The sequence below is a fragment of the Psammomys obesus genome, unplaced genomic scaffold (assembly GCF_907164565.1).
Source record: "Psammomys obesus unplaced genomic scaffold, mPsaObe1.curated_primary_1811, whole genome shotgun sequence".
NCBI classification, from domain to species: domain Eukaryota; kingdom Metazoa; phylum Chordata; class Mammalia; order Rodentia; family Muridae; genus Psammomys; species Psammomys obesus.
The window spans coordinates 4398170-4416604 of record NW_026596463.1 but is presented as its reverse complement, the minus strand read 5'-3'; the positions used below and the strand labels follow the sequence as shown (position 1 = coordinate 4416604).

At 43.4% G+C, this 18435-nt stretch overlaps 1 protein-coding gene across 3 annotated transcripts in view; it reads left to right on the top strand.

Moving 5' to 3' along the window:
• Positions 1 to 18435, top strand: part of Arhgef28 (Rho guanine nucleotide exchange factor 28) — a 292013-nt gene that overhangs the window by 42233 nt on the left and 231345 nt on the right. For 2 of the 3 annotated variants that reach the window (XM_055598372.1, XM_055598373.1), the window contains exon 2: positions 17364 to 17407. In XM_055598372.1, the coding sequence (XP_055454347.1) occupies positions 17364 to 17407 (44 nt within the window). Of the gene's footprint in view, positions 1 to 3102; positions 3184 to 17363; positions 17408 to 18435 lie in introns of all 3 variants that reach the window. The other variant, XM_055598371.1, reaches the window with a different exon arrangement.

The following is an 18435-nucleotide window of genomic DNA, read 5'->3' as shown; positions in this document are numbered from 1 at the left end:
CTCTCTCTCTCTCTCTCTCTCTCTCTCTCTCTCTCTCTCTCTCTCTCCTCCCTTCCTCTCTCTCACACCTCCAGGGGCTCAAGAGGTGGCTCAGCATTTATGATCACTGGTTGCTCTTCCAGAGGACCCAGGTGCGCGTCCCAGCACCCCACCGCCTCCGTAACTCCGGCTCCGGGGATTTTATGCCCTCTTCTGGCCTCTTCAGGCACGAGGCACGCGTGTGGTACGCATACACGCGTGCAGTGCGAACACTCACACATACGAAAGAAGATAAATAAATAGCAAATAACAGAATTAAGAAAGAACTCAAGCACTTGAGGCATTGGTACATGTTGTCAGCCTTACCCAGGCTCCCCGCCTTACTTCCCTGCGTCAGCATGTGGGTTTTAATGTCTATGCTGTGCCGTTTCGTCACCTGTGTAAGCTCATATGCCCACTGCCATGTAAGATAGTGAATGGCAGTAAAACCTCACTGTGCTTTTTCCTTCCTACATCTGCATCTCAACCACTGTTTCTAACTCCCAGTAGACACCAGTCTGCTCATATTTGATGACTTTTTTTTTTTTTTACAAAGTGTTGTTTATGGAATTGCGCTGTCTACCACTTTGGGGGTTGGCTTTTATTACTCAGCATGACTTCCTTCTATTGCTGCTGACTGTGCCCCTGTGTGTAGCTATACACATGTTAGTGCAGGTAATTATGGAGGCACAAGGCGTTGGATCCTCCTGGAGCTGATCAGAGGCAGCTGTGGACGGTCTGACACGGGTTCTGGAAACGGAGCCAGGCTCCCTGGCAGAACAAGTGTTCCTGAGTCCTAAGTCACCTCTCTAGCTTCGCTTTCTGAGGTTTTTTTCATGCTGTTGTCCGTGCCACCGCTCTCCTCCTCTGTATTGAGAAATAGTGTGTGGTTGTTCCTTTGCATCTCTGTGGAGGTACTGGCCGGGACTTCCCTTGCGTACCGACATTGAAGGGTGTTTCAAATCTTACAGAGATGGCATTGGATTAGCATGTAAACTAGAGACTCCTCCATGTATTTTAACATATCTCTAGATTACTTATGATACCTAGTAATATCTGCATTAGGCAAATAACACTACATTGTTTGAGGGAATAATGGTGAGAAAAACGTCTGTACAGTTTTAGTTTAGATGCAGCCGTTGTAAGCCCAATTGCATATTCTGTCTGCGTTTGGTAGGTGCATGAATACCGAAGCCAAGAATGAGGAGGCCACTGAATGTTTCTGTGGTGCATGTGTCTCTCTGTTCTGCAGCTCAACTATCACGCTGTTGAAGGACTTCTGGGAATGTCTAGTTTGCGGCTGTTTGGAAAAGCCATCAGTGCAATTACTGGTGGCACATCTGTGCTTAGATTTTAGGAATCCCCTCAATGTTTTCCATAGCACCTGAAACCTTTCCTGTCTCACCAGGGGTGTGGTCTGCTTTCCCCACCCACTTCCCCACCCTCTGCAGCGCGCGTGTGTGCTGTTTCAGCCGCGTAGAATGGCAGGTGCTGATCTCACCGTGGTTTGGACGTCCGTGTCCCTAACGGCTAATGATGTCAGATGTCTTGCGGTGTGTTTACTGCCATCTGTGTGCTCTCTGCAGTGTTAATCCCTGTCCTCCGTGTATCCGCCAGTGAGATTGCCTGAAATTTTCTTGTCAGGTGTGTATTTGGCAAATATTTTCCCCTAGCTTATGCCACACTAATAATGCACTTTCACAAAGCAAGAAATTAAACGTGGCAGAATGTATTCTTATCTCTTTCTCCAGTTCTAATGGTCTGCTGTAAGCTTTAAACTCTGGCCAGAAGAATACATATAAACAAAATTTTACATTTGCTTTCATGTAGTTTATGGCTGTATAAATTTTATCCATAGACTGTCCATTTTAAACTCATGGCTTAATTGACATATTAATTTCTAGAAACTCTACATTTGACCCAAGGGAAAAAAATCACCATGTTTAATTTGATTGAATCATTAGCTATGTCCAAACAGGGAAGTGTCGGAATCCAGGCCTTCACTGAACTTAATAAGGCATTGCATCTCCATGAGGGGAGAGCAGAGGAAAACCTGGGGTGTGCGTTGCCGGGCAAAAACCTAACATGTAGCAGGTAGTATTATTGATAGGTCCCTGTCAAAGAACCCTTCTCCCTTTCATCCCTTCTCATTTGTATGTATGTGTTCTGTATGTGTGTTCGTGCGTGCGTGCATGCGTTTGGAGGCCAGTGGTTGATGATGTGGGAATCTTTCTCTGTCATTCTACTTACGTTTTAGTGACCAGGTCTCTCAGTGATTCTGCTAGATAATCCGGCCAGAGAGCCCCAGGGCTCCTCCTGTCTCCATGCCGCCCCTCAGCACAGGAGCTACAGGCACACACCGCTGCTCCTGGCTTCATCGCTGGGAATTGGATCCTCACGCTGGTGTGCTAACGACTGAATGGGCTGTCTCTTCAGGCGCCATGTCTCACAGGCGTGGCTGGGTGACTTTCAGGAGTGGATTCTGTGTAGATACATGCTGCTCCCTCTTCAGCCTCCTGAACTCTGTATCTGCATCAAGCCTGTCCTTGTGTTGACCTCCTTCTATCTGAGGACTCTCTCGTCTGTGTCTGCTGGATTCACACCATCATCCTCTGCCAGTCACTGGTCTTGTGACTGTGAGCACCTTGACAGTCGAAGTGTCCCATATTTTGTGTCTCTCCCAGACAGCCTCCAGAGTGCTGGACAAGACAATGCATTAGTTCTGAACACTAAAGAGGAACTTTGGAGAAGTTCTTGCTAAGGGGCAGATGGGAGTGTTGAAAGGTTGCATCTTGCTCAGGATGCCTGGATGGCAATTGGGCATTGTGTTGACGATAAGCAGTGTGCTAAAAAGACCCACAGACTCAGTAAAAGTTCAGTAGATTTGGAAAAAAGCCTCTAAAGGCCTTAATCACTTTGTCTATGTGCAAATATATCCTGAGAAATACAAATGAGTATGACAGCCTTGGCGGAACATTCTGTTAGCAGCCGACTCATGCTCCTCTTTGTACTTTATAAACATCCTCTAATTTGGGCAGCACTATTTCAGACTAACTGCCTCTCCTCCTTCCTCCCCTCCTCCAGCCATCCCATTAGTCTGCATTAATGAGATGCTATTGAAGAGTTACTGTGTTGTTTCCTTTCTCAACTTCAGACACGTCCTCAGTGAGTATATGAAGTAGTCTCGCTTTCCTCCTACAGCTGTGAAACTTGCATGACTCAGATAGACCATTCTCATCAGAGACAGGTTTATGTGGTCAACACTGTCTGCTCAACAGTAGCTTCATCACTCCTTACACATTTCTGTTGTGCTGGCATCAAAGGCCGTCCCTGAGCCTTGGCCTCACAGCCTGGAGTATGCTGCTCTTCCCTCTTCCGCTAGCGTCACAGTTGAGCTGGGTACCACCAGCTCTGCCATTTGCTGTGGGATCCAACGCAAGCTGTCATTTTTCGTTTTTAACTTTGTGCTAACCCAGAGAGTGATCAGAGAGTGAATTGTGTATATCTGTGTATGTGTGTGTGTGTTTGTGTGTGCTTGTATGGGTCTGTGTGGGATCAAGGATGGTTCATGCATATTTCTACCAAAAGTGACTAATTTCACATACAAAATCCGTGTTGCCATATTTAATTTTCAAAGCATTGTTATATGTGTCATTTTGTGAGGCTAAGTAACTTATTCCATTTGCACTAAAATGGTCCTGCTTGAAGCTGCTGTCCTATGATTTCTCTGTGCCACTTGTTAGTGTCTCTGTGCCACATTCTCATTGATAAATTTCTTCACGTATAGAAAGTGAACCGTTTCCCAATGATCCTTCTCTCAACTTTATAAAAAATTTATACCTCAAAGCCTCTTGAGTTTTAAACTGATTCGTGCTTTATTACACCATTTTCAACTCACAGGGAGATGAAAATACATAAACAACCCAAAAGCCTGTTGCTCTGCAGAGGTGTAATAGCTTGAGTGGAGGGAGGGGCAGAGGAGGAGTAGAGAAGGTGCTGCTTACTCGGCAGCTGATTTTGTAAGTTTAGTGTAGAATATTTTCATGTTTAACTTTTTGTCTTCCACATGTTCTTCATCAGGCTGCCGTGTTCGTAGCATAGAGTGTGCTGTGTCATTAGCATTCTGAGTGCAGCTGCTAATATTGACAGGGGTGACCTGCTGTGGGTTTTATAAAAGGCAAGGCGTGGATTATTAGCATGTTCAAACACAAAGTTAAAGATCTGCCTTGCTGGGTCATGGTGTTCCACGCCTGCGATCCCAGCATCTGGGAGGCAGAGGCGGGTGGATCTTTGTGAGTTTGAGGCCAGCCTGGTCTACATAGCAAACTTCAGTCAGGGCTAAATGTCTTAAAACAAATGAACAACAAACAAACAAACAAACAAACAAACAGTTCTCCCACTCCAAGGAATCCTCACACCAAAACAATAAAGTCATGGCTCCATATCCATGATTGTTTCATTTGGAGGTACAAGAATTAGAAAACTCTTAATTTCATAAAGTGAGGAACAGGTTTTTCCTTGCAAGTTGAATGTTATATTTACTCTCCTTCCTAACTTTATGAATTTGACTTATTTAAATGCTTTAATAGTTTCCTTTAGAGTTAACTGGCAATCATTTTATATATATATTAGTACTTGTTGAAATGTAAGCTCGTTTCCGTATCCCACTAGTAAGGTTTGTTTCCCTCTTTGGAGACAAGCTGAGGAAGAAAACTGTTATGGAGCACAGTCCAAACAGCCTTTGGTACCTGTGAGATTTTTGGAAATGCTAAAGCATTTACTTTCCCAAACCACATTTTAGGAAATGTGGTCTGATTTTTTTTTTGAAGCATTTGAACCATGTAGAAGTTTCAGGAGGGAATCAGGTCTTGGGAACATAGCAGAAGCTGGAGTATGACATCTATACAGGGAGATGCCAAAAGCCAAGGGCAGCTACAACTGGAAAAATACAAACTTGCTTCATTGCTACTGAACTTGGCATAGAAGGGGACCCAGCGTAGTTTAGACAGTGAGAGCAGGACTCAGAGCCCCTTCCTGTGGCAGAGACTTTCCGTGGGGAAAGCCCAAAGGGGAATAACAATTTAAATGTATTATCCAGTTATGTTAGGTGGATCCTGATTTCTTTCTTCCAAACTGCTTTCTCTACAGCTCATTTAGGGAATTCCAATAGGAGCTTTAGAAGGATTTGGAATGATGTTGGGGATCTCATCATTTCTACCAGAAGGTGTGTGGTGCCTTCAACTATGAAATCCTTTAAAACCAGTTTCAAGACCAGAGAGATGATTTCGTGGGTCAAGCACTTGCTGCCCAAGCATGAGGACCCTGAGTGTGAATCCCCAGAACCCACATAGTTCCAGACCTCCCCTAAGGAGAGGGGAGGAGACAAGAGTCCCCAGGAGCCCAGCCGTGAGCTGGTCCGACATAAGCAATGAAAACAATGAACAGTCAGAGACCCTGTCTTGCTGGAAGGTGGGGACAACCTTCCAAAGGAGGAGGACACCCAAAGTTGTCCTCTGACCTTTATATGTGCATCATGATGTATGTGTGTATGTGTTTGCACACTTATTCACATACACACAAGTGTTCATACAACCATACACCACATACACACAAAGACAAAACAAAACAAACAAACAAAGAAACAAAAAAACCAAAAACACAACAGTTTCAAAGTAACGAGAGCCAGACAGTTAAACCAACTCATTGCAAATATTAACTCTCAAGGAAACCCAGTTTTAGAAAAAAATATAATAATGTCACATATTTTGGTTTAAGATTCTTTTGCTTAAGGAGTCAAAGGCAGTTAATCTGGCAAATGTAATCAATATTAATCAAGGTGGCTTTTAAATTTCCACACTGAAAATAGCAAGAGGTTGAGCTGGGGGAATGAGATGTGAGTTCTCAAATGAAAGGTCCAAGGTCGGTATCACGCTGTCTGGCCCGGAATGGTTCCGCTGAATCAGGTCTGAGGCAGTTCTCCCTCTCACCTACCTTATGTGGAATGACATGTGACATGTGGAGAAAGCAGGCCCTTCACAGAGCCGGGTGCAGGCGCACCTCGCCCTGCGGTGCAGATCACACGCACCACCTCACCCTGGGGTGCAGATGACAGGCACTGGACAATTGCACCTTACCCCCTTCAGCCGTAGCCATGTGGAGTAAACGAAAGCTGCCCGGAAGAGTGTGCCTGGCCTGACCGATGGGGAAGGGCCTGTTTTGTTTTTTCTTTTGAAGCAGATTTTCTTTTCTTTTTTTATGCCTTTTATTATTATTATTAATTACACTTTATTCATTTTGTATCCCCCCATAAACCCCTCCCTCCTCCCCTCCCGATCCCACCCTACCTCCCCTTTCTTCATGCATGCTTCTCCCCACATCCACTGATAAGGGAGGTCCTCCTCTCCTTCCTTCTGATCTTAGTCTATCAGATCACATCAGGAGTGGCTGCATTGTCTTCTTCTGTGGCCTGGTAAGGCTGCTCCCCCCTCAAGGGGGAGGTGATCAAAGAGCAGGCCAATCAGTTTATGTCAGAGGCAGTCCCTCTTCCCATCACTATGTAAGCCACTTGGACACTAAACTGCCATGGGCTGCATCTGTTCAGGGGTTCTAGGTTATCTCCACGAATAGTCCTTGGTTGGAGTATGAGTCTTTGGGAAGTTCCCTGTGTTCAAATTTTCTTGTTCTGTTGCTCTCCTTGTGGAGTTCCTGTCCTCTCCAGCTCTTGCTATTTCCCAGTTCTTACATAAAATTCCATTCACTCTGCCTGACAGTTGGCCATCAGGTTCAGAATCTGTTTTGATAGTCTGCAGGGCAGAGGCTTTCAGATGCCCTCTGTGGCAGGTTCCTACGTTGTTTCCTGTTTTCTTCTTCTGACTTTCAGAGGCCCTCTGTAGCAGGTTCCTAGGTTATTTCCTGTTTTCTTCTTCTTCTGATGTCCATCCTCTTTGCCTTTCAGGATGGGGATTGAGCGTTTTAGTTAGGGTCTGCTCTTTTGCTTAGTTTGTTTAGATGTACAGATTTTAGTGGGTTTATCCTATGTTGTATGTTTATATGAGTGAGTATATACCATGTGTGTCTTTTTGCTTCTGGGACAACTCACTCAGGATGATCCTTTCCAGGTCCCACCATTTACCTACAAATTTCATGATTTCCTTATTTTTCATTGCTGAGTAATACTCCATTGTATAGATGTACCACAATTTCTGCATCCATTCTTCAGTTGAGGGGCATCTGGGCTGTTTCCAGCTTCTGGCTATTACAAATAAAGCAGCTACAAACATGGTTGAGTAAATGTCCTTTTTGTGTACTTGAGGCTCTTTTGGATATATGCCTAGGAGTGGTATGGCTGGATCTTGAGGAAGTGCTATTCCTAGTAGTCTGAGAAAGCGCCAGATTGATTTCCAGAGTGATTGTACAAGTTTACATTCCCACCAGCAGTGGAGGAGGGTTCTCCTTTCTCTACAACCTCTCCAGCATGTGTTGTCACTTGAGTTTTTCATCTTGGCCATTCTGATGGGTGTAAGGTGAAATCTCAGGGTTGTTTTGATTTGCATTTCCCTAATGGCTAATGAGGTTGGGCATTTCTTTAAATGCTTCTCTGCCTTTCGATATTCCTCTACAGAGAGTTCTCTGTTTAGCTCTGTTCCCCATTTTTTAAGTGGATTACTTGGTTTGCTGCTTTTCAGCTTCTTTAGTTCTTTATATATACTGGATATGAGTCCTCTGTCAGATAAAGGGTTGGTGAAGATTCTTTCCCAATCTGTAGGCAATCGCTTTGTTTTGATGACAGTATCCTTTGCTTTACAGAAGCTTTTCAGTTTCATGAGGTCCCATTTATTGATTGTTGCTCTCAGAGCCTGTGCTGTTGGTGTTCTGTTCAGGAAGTTCTCTCCTGTACCAATGAGTTCTAGGGTATTCCCCACTTTTTTTTCCAGCTGATTTAATGTGTCTGGTTTTATGTTGAGGTCTTTGATCCACTTGGACTTCAGTTTTGTGCAGGGTGATAAGTATGGATCTATTTTCATTTTTCTACAGGTAGACATCCAGTTAGACCTGCACCATTTGTTGAAGATGCTATCTTTTTTCCATTGTATGGTTTTGGCACCTTTGTCAAAAATCAGGTGTCCATAAGTGTGTGGGTTTATTTTTGGGTCTTCTGTTCGGTTCCATTGATCCACCATTCTGTTTCTATGCCAGTACCATGCAGTTTTTATAACTGTTGCTCTATAGTACAGCTTGAGATCAGGGATGGAGATACCTCCAGAAGATCTTTTATTGTAGAGGATTGTTTTAGCAATTCTGGGTTTCTTGTTATTCCATACAAAGTTGAGAATTTTTCTTTCCAGGTCTGTAAAGAATTGTGTTGGCAATTTGATGGGAATTGCATTAAATCTGTAGATTGCTTTTGGTAAGATGGCCATTTTTACTATGTTAATCCTGCCAAGCCATGAGCATGGGAGATCTTTCCATCTTCTCATATCTTCTTCTAATTCTTTCTTCAGAGACTTGAAATTTTTTTCATACAAGTCTTTGACTTGCTTGGTTAGGGTTACACCAAGGTACTTTATGTCATTTGTGGCTATTGTAAAGGGTGTTATTTCCCTAATTTCTTTCTCAGCCCTTTTGTCTTTTATATACAGGAGTGCTACTGATTTTTTTGAGTTAATTTTGTATCCTGCCACTTTGCTGAAGGTGTTTATCAGCTGTAGGAGTTCCCTGGTAGAGTTTTTGGGGTCACTCATGTATACTATCATATCATCTGCAAATAGTGATAATTTGACTTCTTCTTTTCCAATCTGTATCCCCTTGATCTCCTTCAACTGTCTTATTGCTCTAGCAAGGACTTCCAGCACTATGTTATGGAGAGAGTGGGCAGCCTTGTCTTGTCCCTGATTTCAGTGGGATTGCTTTAAGTTTCTCTCCGTTCAGTTTGATGTTGGCTATAGGCTTGCTGTATATCGCCTTTACTATGTTTAGATATGTGCCTTGTATCCCTGATCTCTCCAATACTTTAAACATGAATGGATGTTGGATTTTCTCAAATGCTTTTTCAGCATCTAGGGAAATTATCATGTGGTTTTTTTCTTTCAGTTTGTTAATATGGTGGATCACATTGATGGATTTCCATATATTGAACCACCCTGCATACCTGGGATGAAGCCTACTTGGTCATAGTGGAAATATCTTTGATGTGTTCTTGGATTCGGTTTGCAAGTATTTTTGCATCAATGTTCATAAGGGAGATTGGACTGAAATTCTCTTTTTTTGTTGAGTCTTTGTGAGGTTTAGGTACCAAGGTGACTGTGGCTTCATAGAATGAGTTTGGTAATGTTCCTTCTGTTTCTATTTTGTGGAATAGTTTGAAGAGAATTGGAGTTAGCTCTTCTTTGAAGGTCTGGTAGAATTCTGCGCTGAAGCCATCTGGTCCTGGGCTTTTTTTGGATGGGAGACTTTTGATGACTGCTTCTATTTCTTTGGGAGATATAGGACTATTTAGTTGATTTACCTGGTCCTGATTCAGCTTTGGTAAGTCAAATCGATCAAGAAAATTGTCCATTTCATTTAGATTTTCAAATTTTGTGGCATATAGACTTTTGAAGTAAGTCCTAATGATTGTTTGGATTTCCTCAGTGTCTGTAGTTATGTCCCCCTTTTCATTTCTGATTTTGTTGATTTGGGTGGTGTCTCTCTGCCTTTTAGTTAGCTTGGCTAAGGGTTTGTCGATCTTGTTGATTTTCTCAAAGAACCAGCTCTTGGTTTCATTGATTCTTTGAATTGTTTTATTTGTTTCCAATTGATTGATTTCAGCCCTGAGTTTGATTATTTCCAGCCGTCTACTCCTTCTTGGTATGTCTGCTTCTTCTTTTTCTAGGGATTTTAAGTGAGCCATTAAGTTGCTTGAATGAGCTGTCTCGAATTTCTTCTTGAAGGCACTTAGTGCTATGAACTTTCCTTAGCACTGCTTTCATTGTGTCCCACAAGTTTGGGTATGTTGTGTTCTAGAAAGACTTAAATTTCTTTCTTTATTTCTTCCCTGCCCCAGCTGTCATTTAGTAACAAGTTGTTCAGTTTCCATGTATGTGTAGGCTTTTTGTTATTTCTGTTGTTGTTTAGGTCCAGCTTTATTCCATGGTGATCAGACAAGATACAAGGGATTATTTCAATCTTCTTGTATCTGTTGAGGCTTGCTTTGTGACCAACTATATGGTCTATTTTGGAGAAGGTTCCATGAGGTGCTGAGAAGAAGGTAAATTCTTTTGTGTTTGGGTGTAAAGTTCTGTAAATGTCTGTTAGGTCCATTTGATTCATGACCTTTGTCAGAGACATTGTTTCTTTGTTTAATTTCTGTTTTGTTGACCTGTCCTTTGTTGAAAGTGGGGTGTTGAAGTCTCCCACTATTAATGTGGGGATCTATATGTTGTTTAAATTTTATCAATGTTTCTTTAACAAATGTGGGTTCTCTTGTATTTGAGGCATAGATGTTCAGGATTGTGATGTCTTCCTGGTGAAGTTTTCCTTTGATGAGTATAAAATGTCCTTCCCCATCTCTTTTTATTAATTTTGGTTGAAAGTCTATTTTATCAGATATTAGAATGGCTACTCCTGCTTGCTTCTTGGCTCCATTTGATTGGAAAGTCGTCTTCCAATCCTTTACCCTCAGGTAATGTCTATCTTTGTGTCTTAGGTGTGTTTCTTGTATGCAACAGATTGCTGGGTTTTTTTACGTATCCATTCTGTTAATCTGTGTCTTTTTATTGGAGAGTTGAGTCCATTGATGTTGAGAGAGATTAATGACCAGTGGCTGTTAGATCCTTTAATTTTGATGTTGGCTGTGGTCATCAGGTTGTGTGCTTGGTTGCTTTTTGTTTTACTGTAGTATGGTTAATTATTTCCTGTGTTTTCTTGAAAGAAGCTAATTTTTTGGGGTTGTTGGGGTTTTCCCTTCCAGTGTCTTCTGTAATGCTGGATTTGTTTGTAGATATTGTTGAAATTTGTTTTTGTCATTGAATATCTTGTTTTCTCCGTCTATGAGGACTGAGAGTTTTGTAGGGTATAGTAGCCTGAGCTGACATCTGTGTTCTCTTAGGGTCTGCATGATATCTGTCCAGGCCCTTCTAGCTTGCATAGTCTCTGTTGAAAAGTCAGGTGTGATTCTAATGGGTTTGCCATTATATGTTACTTGGCCTTTTTCCCTTGCAGCTTTTAGTATTTTTTCTTTGTTCTGTATACTTACTGTTTTGATTATTATGTGGCGGGAGGATTTTCTTTTCTGGTCAAATTTGTTGGGTGTTCTGTAGGCCTCCTGTATTCTTATTGGCTTCTCCTTTAACTTGGGGAAATTTTCTTCAATGATTTTGTTGAAAATATTTTCTGGGCCTTGGAGAAAGGAGTCTTCTTTTTCCTCTATACCTATTATTCTTAGGTTTTGTCTTTTCATTTTGTCTTGGATTTCTTGAACGGTCTGTGTCGGAATTTTTAGATTTAACATTTTCTTTGACAGATACATCGATTTCTTCCATTGTATCTTCTACCTGAGATTCTTTCTTCCATCTTTTGTAGTCTGTTGGTTATGCTTACCTCTGTAGTTCCTGTTTTCTTCCCTAGATTCTTCCTCTCCATTATTTCCTCCATTTGTGTTTTCTTTAATTTTTTCAATTCTATCTTCAGGTCTTGAGTTGTTTTGTTTACTTCCTTCACCTGTCTGATTGTACTTTCCTGTTTTTCTTTTAGTTCCTTCAACTCTGTTTCTTTTATTTCATTCAGTGCTTTAAGCATTTCCTTTCTAAAGGCCATAAACTGTTTGGCTGCAGCTTCCTCTATTTCTTTACGGATGGCAATATTCTGTTTGAGTTTATCTTCCTCTATGTCTTTAGGTATCTTATTTGTTTCCTCTGTTATCATCTTCATGAGCATAGTTGTTAGGTCATCTTCTTGGATTTCAGTTATGCTGGGGTGTCCAGGGCTACTTGCCCCTGGGTAACTGGGTTCTGGAGATGCCATATTGCTCTGTCTTTTGTTGCTTGAGCTTTTACACTGGCCTCTACCCATTGTGCTATCTTAGGTGTTTGGGGTTATTTTCTGGTGGTTCCTGGGGATCCTGTGGTGGAAAGAATCCCCTTTGTAGAAAGCTGGTTTTTCCTGAAGGATGTCTTCTCAGCTTTTTGGGTATAGTGTCTGGATTGCTGGCGTTTTTTCAGGAGTTGCTGCTGCTCACCTCAGGGATAGAGACCTGAGTGGTGACTGTGGTCTTTGTTAGTTGAGAGGGTTCTCCTCTCACCCAGGGAAGTCCTGAGGACAGCTGCCCTGTTTCTGGGTTTCTTGCTGTAAATTTAATGATCAGCTGCTGTGACCCAGTTGGACATCTGGCACGCAGCAACTGTTTGTGCCTGTGTCTGGAGCACAGCTGAGTGATGGCGGCTCAGCCCTGCCGGTCTTTGCTAGACTTTTTCTAGGGAAGGATTGGGTGATTTAAATCAGTCGAGTTTCCTTCCTTCCCTGTGTATTCTCTGGAGACAGGGACACACAGTCTCTCTCTTTTTTTTTTTTTTTTTTTTTTTTTTTTTGCCCTGGTGCGCACTGCTCAGTCTCTGCCAGCTGGTGGCTGCAGAAACTGCCTGCATCTGGAGCACAGCTGAGTGATGGCGGCTCAGTCTCTGCCTTTCCGGCCTTTGGGAGCCTGGGTGTTTGCCTAAACTGGCTAATTTTCCCAAGACCTTTTTGGGGTCGGGGTGTCGGAGTGCTCTGAGATCAGACCAACCGTTTCCCTCCCTGTGTGTTTGCACTGGACAGTGAAACTCATTCGCTGGTGCCCTGGTGCCCACAGTTCTATCTCAGGCGGCGAATCAGGCGCGCAGGCAGGCAGGGCTCTGTGCTGGAGTCTGGGTCCCCGGCTCTCGCTCCGGACTGGCTCCTGGGGCGCCCGTGGAACCCGAGTCTTTTCCAGGGGATGTCTGGGTGACCTAAGGTCGGTCCCAATCATTTCCTGTACCGTGGGGTTATCTCTCGACTGAAAGTTCCAGTCTCTGATAGTGTGGTGCACACGGTTCAGTCTGGGACTGTGACCAGAGACACTGGCTTGTGGCTCTGGGCTGGGGCTGGGGCTGGCGGCCGGCAGCCAAGCACCTGGCAGAACCGGGATCTCTTCCACGGTTTAGGCGGTTTAGCCGGGTGAGTTAAAGCTGATTGAATCCCCCACCGTTGGGTATCCTCTCACCTGGGAAACACAATGACTGTGTTTTATGGCCGCGAGTTCTGATTGCTGGTCACTGTGACAATCCTGCTGCTGCTGCTCAGAATGAGAGTCCTCCCGGCGCCACCATCTTGCCCCCTTGAAGCAGATTTTCAAAACGCTAATATGTACTCTATTAAGAAGAAAAACGTTAGCATGTATCTTACTTGATGTACGTGTGTGTACTTACACACCACACTAACACAGCAGTGCATAGTCTATGGCCTGCGCAAAAATGGAAGAAGTTCTAAGGATCAAACATGGTAGTGACTGTATTAACACTGTATTAATCTCGTTTATTCCCTAAAATCAGCCGAGTCCTTTGCTTCTCATCACTGTCTACTTGAAATAGGTTTAAAGTGTTTGATGATCAAAGATACTTCTCTGGGATGCAGAGTTTGGAAAGACTTTCTATGCTAGCTGCCTGTGAGACTGAGACTTAGCTTCCAGTCCCGGCCATCAGTTCTGTGAGGGTTGGTAAAGAAATGCTTACCATCCCTGAGAGCTGTCTGTCCTTCTGCAGACTAATCAGGAGACAATGTACAAATCAAACAAACTGAATACAGAAGCTAGGAAATGCTCCTCTTGGAAGATTTTTAAAAAATAGATTAAAATCTATCTCTCCCCCCAAATTTACACAGTACAGACGTGCGAGCTGCCACAAATTCAAACTTCAACACAGAATTTCCAAGCTGTCCACACATGTACAAGCACTCCTGTTTTTCTAGGTTATGAGATTATAATATAATTACATGATCTCTCCCCTTCTTTTTCTCCCTCTAAACCCTCCCATATACACTTTTCTCTCTTTCAAATTCATGGTGTCTTCTTTCATTAATTATACATTTCCTAAATGAAACCTTTGTCTCCTTCCTCTCTATGGAGTGGGAGCACCCACGGCACACAGCACACAGCTCACATGAAAAGCTCTCTTTTGAGTCGTTGGCCAGGGATGTCTAAGAGACTCCCAAAACATACAGTCAGCCGAGCACAGTGGCACACGCCCATCTCCAGCACTCAGGCAGGTAGATGCTGGTGGCTCTCTGGGAGGCTAGTCTGATCTACAAATAAGTTCCAGGACAGCTGAGGATATATAGAGAAACCCTCTCTCAAAAAACAAAAACAAAAACAAAACAAACATACAGCCTATTGCTGCTGCCCTTGGTTAATCCCGAGAGCTGGAAGCCAAGTCCCAATTGCTGAAGATGTCATGCACGTCAGACACAGGACTCAGAGATCCTTGAACAGGAATTGACCCAAATCCTCCCCACTTTGGAATAACTTTCACCAGGAATGCTCCAAAGGCAGGAAGCAACCACAACTCTTCTACCTAGCAATGACACCTATAACCTGTCATAACAGCTAGCATGACACAATATCCCTACGTGTTATTGTGAAGTCATTAGTCTTGGAGGAGAACCTACAATCACCACTTTACTAAACCAGCAAAATTCCTAACTACACTCTAAATATGTTTGTTTTCTTTATTATTTCTGCTATTTAAATCATTACATCGCTATGATAATGAATTTTTTTTCATGTTAAGTAGAAATCTAGTTTTTCCTTCACCTTTGGTGTGGGATTGCATATGGCCTGAGTGCAAGATGAAGAGCTGCTGCTCTCCTGGTGTACAGAAGACAGGACAATAGGGTCAATGCTGCTGCATGAATTCAGCTTTCCAAGTTCAATTCCTGATAGTTCGGAGTTTGGCCAGGTGGAGGTGGTGGAGCACACCTTTAATCCCAGCACTTGGGAGGCAGAGGCAGGCAGGCTACACAGAGAAACCCTGACTCAAAAAACCAAAAACAGAAAAAGAAAAAGATAATTTGGAGTTTGGAGGTTGAACTGACAAACAGCTTCTATTAGGAATCTGTACTAGGACTATTCTGTTATATATTTTTTGGTATTATCTTTCATGGGGAGTCTCTTTCCCACTGGTCTTGTGTGAAGTTAGTCTTGCTAGAAAACGATCATCATCCAGGAGCCAACTCCCGTAGGTGCCCGTGAGCTTGCACTCTCAGGGAGTGCTGTGTGGAGAACAGGGCTGGGAAGCATCCTGTGTCATGGCCTTGGCTTGGCCCACCAGTGGCTGTCTGTCATTACTCTTCCTTGCCAAGTGCATCCTCTGAGAATCGGCACACTGAATGTCACCAATCAGATCCCAGAGCACCCCAGGTGCTGTACGGTGGGGCTGTAGTCCAGAGCCCTGAGCCAGGTGAGCAGAACGTAGAAGACAGTGATGAGGTCCCTCGCTGTCCCATTCAGAATTCCCACGTGACCCACTCTGGACTTTGTCCAACTTTTAGCTGTCTTTGGTCAGCTATGGAGGGGGGCTGGGCCACTTTCCTCCCCTTTGGTGGTACTGTGACCCACAGTGAATGGTCAGTGAACAATAATGATGGTGGGTTTTTGATTTTTTAATCAGAAAGCCAGCTTCTAGGTGCTATTTTGAGATTGTCAATTATGACTGTCAAACATAGATTCTCCTGTGTGTGTGTGTGTGTGTGTGTGTGTGTGTGTGTGTGTGTCTGTCTGTCTGTCTGTGTGTGTCTGTGTGTGCATGCACACTGCTTGGAAGTTTTAAACACATTGTTACTCTTCATTACCATTTTACCATTATCAATGGACAGTTTTCATTGTGCAAAACCTGAAACTTGGCATCTATTAAAGTCCATTAAACAAAAACAGTCTCTCCTCGCTGCTCTCGGAAACCACCTTTGACTCTCGCTATCCCGTATTACTGGAACTCAGGGCACTGCTCTTTCTGTCTGGCCCGTTTCACTGAGGATGTGCTGCCGAGATTCATCCAGGCTGCGGCATGTGTTCCTTCCTTTCTCAGGTGGAAGGACATTCCATTGCATGTGCGTGCCGCATTTTGTTTGTCCACACGCCTGCTCATAGACACCCCTGTGCTCTGTTTGGAGAGAGATACGCTGGGCAGACGAGGCTTGTGCAGCTGATGGAGAAGCTGGGTAGCTCGCTGGTGGGCGGCGTGCCCGCGGTGAGCGTCTGGCCGGAACCTCTGGCCTCTGTGCCGTCCGGGCAGAGCTTGAAGCAGCCTGTGAGGCTGTGCTGAGTTACACCCAGCCTCTCCTGATGCCTGCACTGCCTCTCCGCGGCTTTTGGAAACCCTCCGAATTCTGGGTCAGTGAGTGGAGTGTCTGAAGGGTTGGGATGTCTTTACGTCTGGGAACTAGTGTGAAAGAATGAAGGTGAGAATGTACATGTATGCAGGCATGTATATATATATAAGTCATATATGTCATCACGCCTACATAATGTGAATATTCATTTCAGGTGCTCTTTCTTTTGCCTCAGGTACAGGCCGTGGGTAACTTACCCTGTCTTTCTGTTGTGGTAAAATACGTATGAGATCTGTCATGTGGACCATTTTGAGTACGGGATTCAGCTGCATTAAGCACATTCACACTGCACGGTCTCACCATATCCATCGTCAGGAGCGTGCTTTTATCTTCCCAAATTAAAAAACAAGTTATGCATCTCCTGAGCAGCAACTCCAGGTCTTGGTGACCTGTATTCTGCTTCCTGTCTCTATGACTTTAACTATCTAGTTACCTCATGGAAGTGAAATGACAGCAGTATGTCTTTCTTTTGTGATTGGCTTATTGTTCTCTTAGCTCAATGTCTTTCGTGTTGTAGCACGTGGAAGACTATTATCACTGACTAGTCCATTGCGCATGCCTGCTGAATTTTGGTTGTCATGGACAGGCCAGTGGGTATTACAGTTGCTTCCCTGCTTTGGCTGCTGTGTGTAGGATATGTACGGCTATGTCCATCTGAGGCCATTTCCAATTCTTCTGGTACATACACAGAGATCAAATCACTGAATCGTGTTTAGGTTTTTGGAGGGCTGACATCCTGTTTTCTTGGGGAGAATGATCTTATATAAGATAGCGTCTCTTTTCTGTATTCCTTTTTAAAGGGGGCATTAGGCATGGACTCAGGCCTCGGTCCTTTGTTCCTCTTATATCTCTGTAGCTTTCTTAGTTACTGTATTCCTTCCCTACTAATGCTGATGCCGAAGTATGGGCCGCGGAGGGCTCTGAGAGCTGGTGACAGGCTTCCCACTGTAACCTTCCTCTTGTTTCCATTGCAGATGCGGGAGCCATGGAGTTAAGCTGCAGTGAAGTCCCACTTTACGTAAGTCCCCCAAGCACTGTTATGTCCAAGTGACCCTTTCCTAACTTGAACCCATGTGAGTGAAATGGGGGACAATGTTTTGCTTACTATGGAGTGGAGGCTTTTTACAAACACATGGATAATTGCTGTCTAAGTCATGCATTTTTTTCTATATCCTTTTAAAATGGCCTGGCTCCTGTTTCTGAAATCTAGGCTTAAATTATCTTTTGTTCAGTATTTTTTTTTTTAAAGCTGTGTGATTTCCAACTCATTTGGTTTACTTTTATGAGTGATTTTTAGACATTTTGTTTTGTGGTAATTTTTCTGATGATAGTAAAAAATGATTTTCTGTGTGGGATTTTTGGAGGAATGCCTTTTTTTTTTTTTCGTATGCCTTGATGATAATGGTGTTAGCTTTGAACATGAAATAGGAATTTAGGGAACAAGTGAGGGGTGTATGTGGAAGTGGCAGACAGGGAAAACAAGGTTTCCACATGCCTCAGTGTTGTTTTTGAGAAGGTTACCTGCCTCCTCTCTGCCACCTTCCTCCAAGATGGGCCCATACCGGAGAAGATGGTATGGGTGCTTGCATGGGTGAAACTGTGGTTTAGAACAGAGTTGTAAGGAGCCAGACAAATTTAGGCAAAATCTCAATTAACAAAAATATTACTGTATTCCTGTACCATGTGTACCTCACTCCTGAGCTAGCACACCCTGCACATCCTCTGGTTTTTTTTACCCGCCTCCACACACACTGCAGAGACTGGGGTACTCCCTGAAGAAGACACAGTAATAAGGTAAATGGATTTTTGAATAATAATAAGTTTAAAAAGCTTCCTTCTGAGTTACTCTAGGGGCCATAGTTTCTTTCTAGATTGTAAAGTAAATGGATTTTTGAATAACAATAATTTTTAGAAGCTGCCTTCTGAGTGACTTCAGGGGCTGTGGTTTCCGTCCAGATTTTGAAGGTTATAAAAATGTCCCCTGGGCACTGCCATAATGAGACACACACACACACACACACACACACACACACACACACACACACA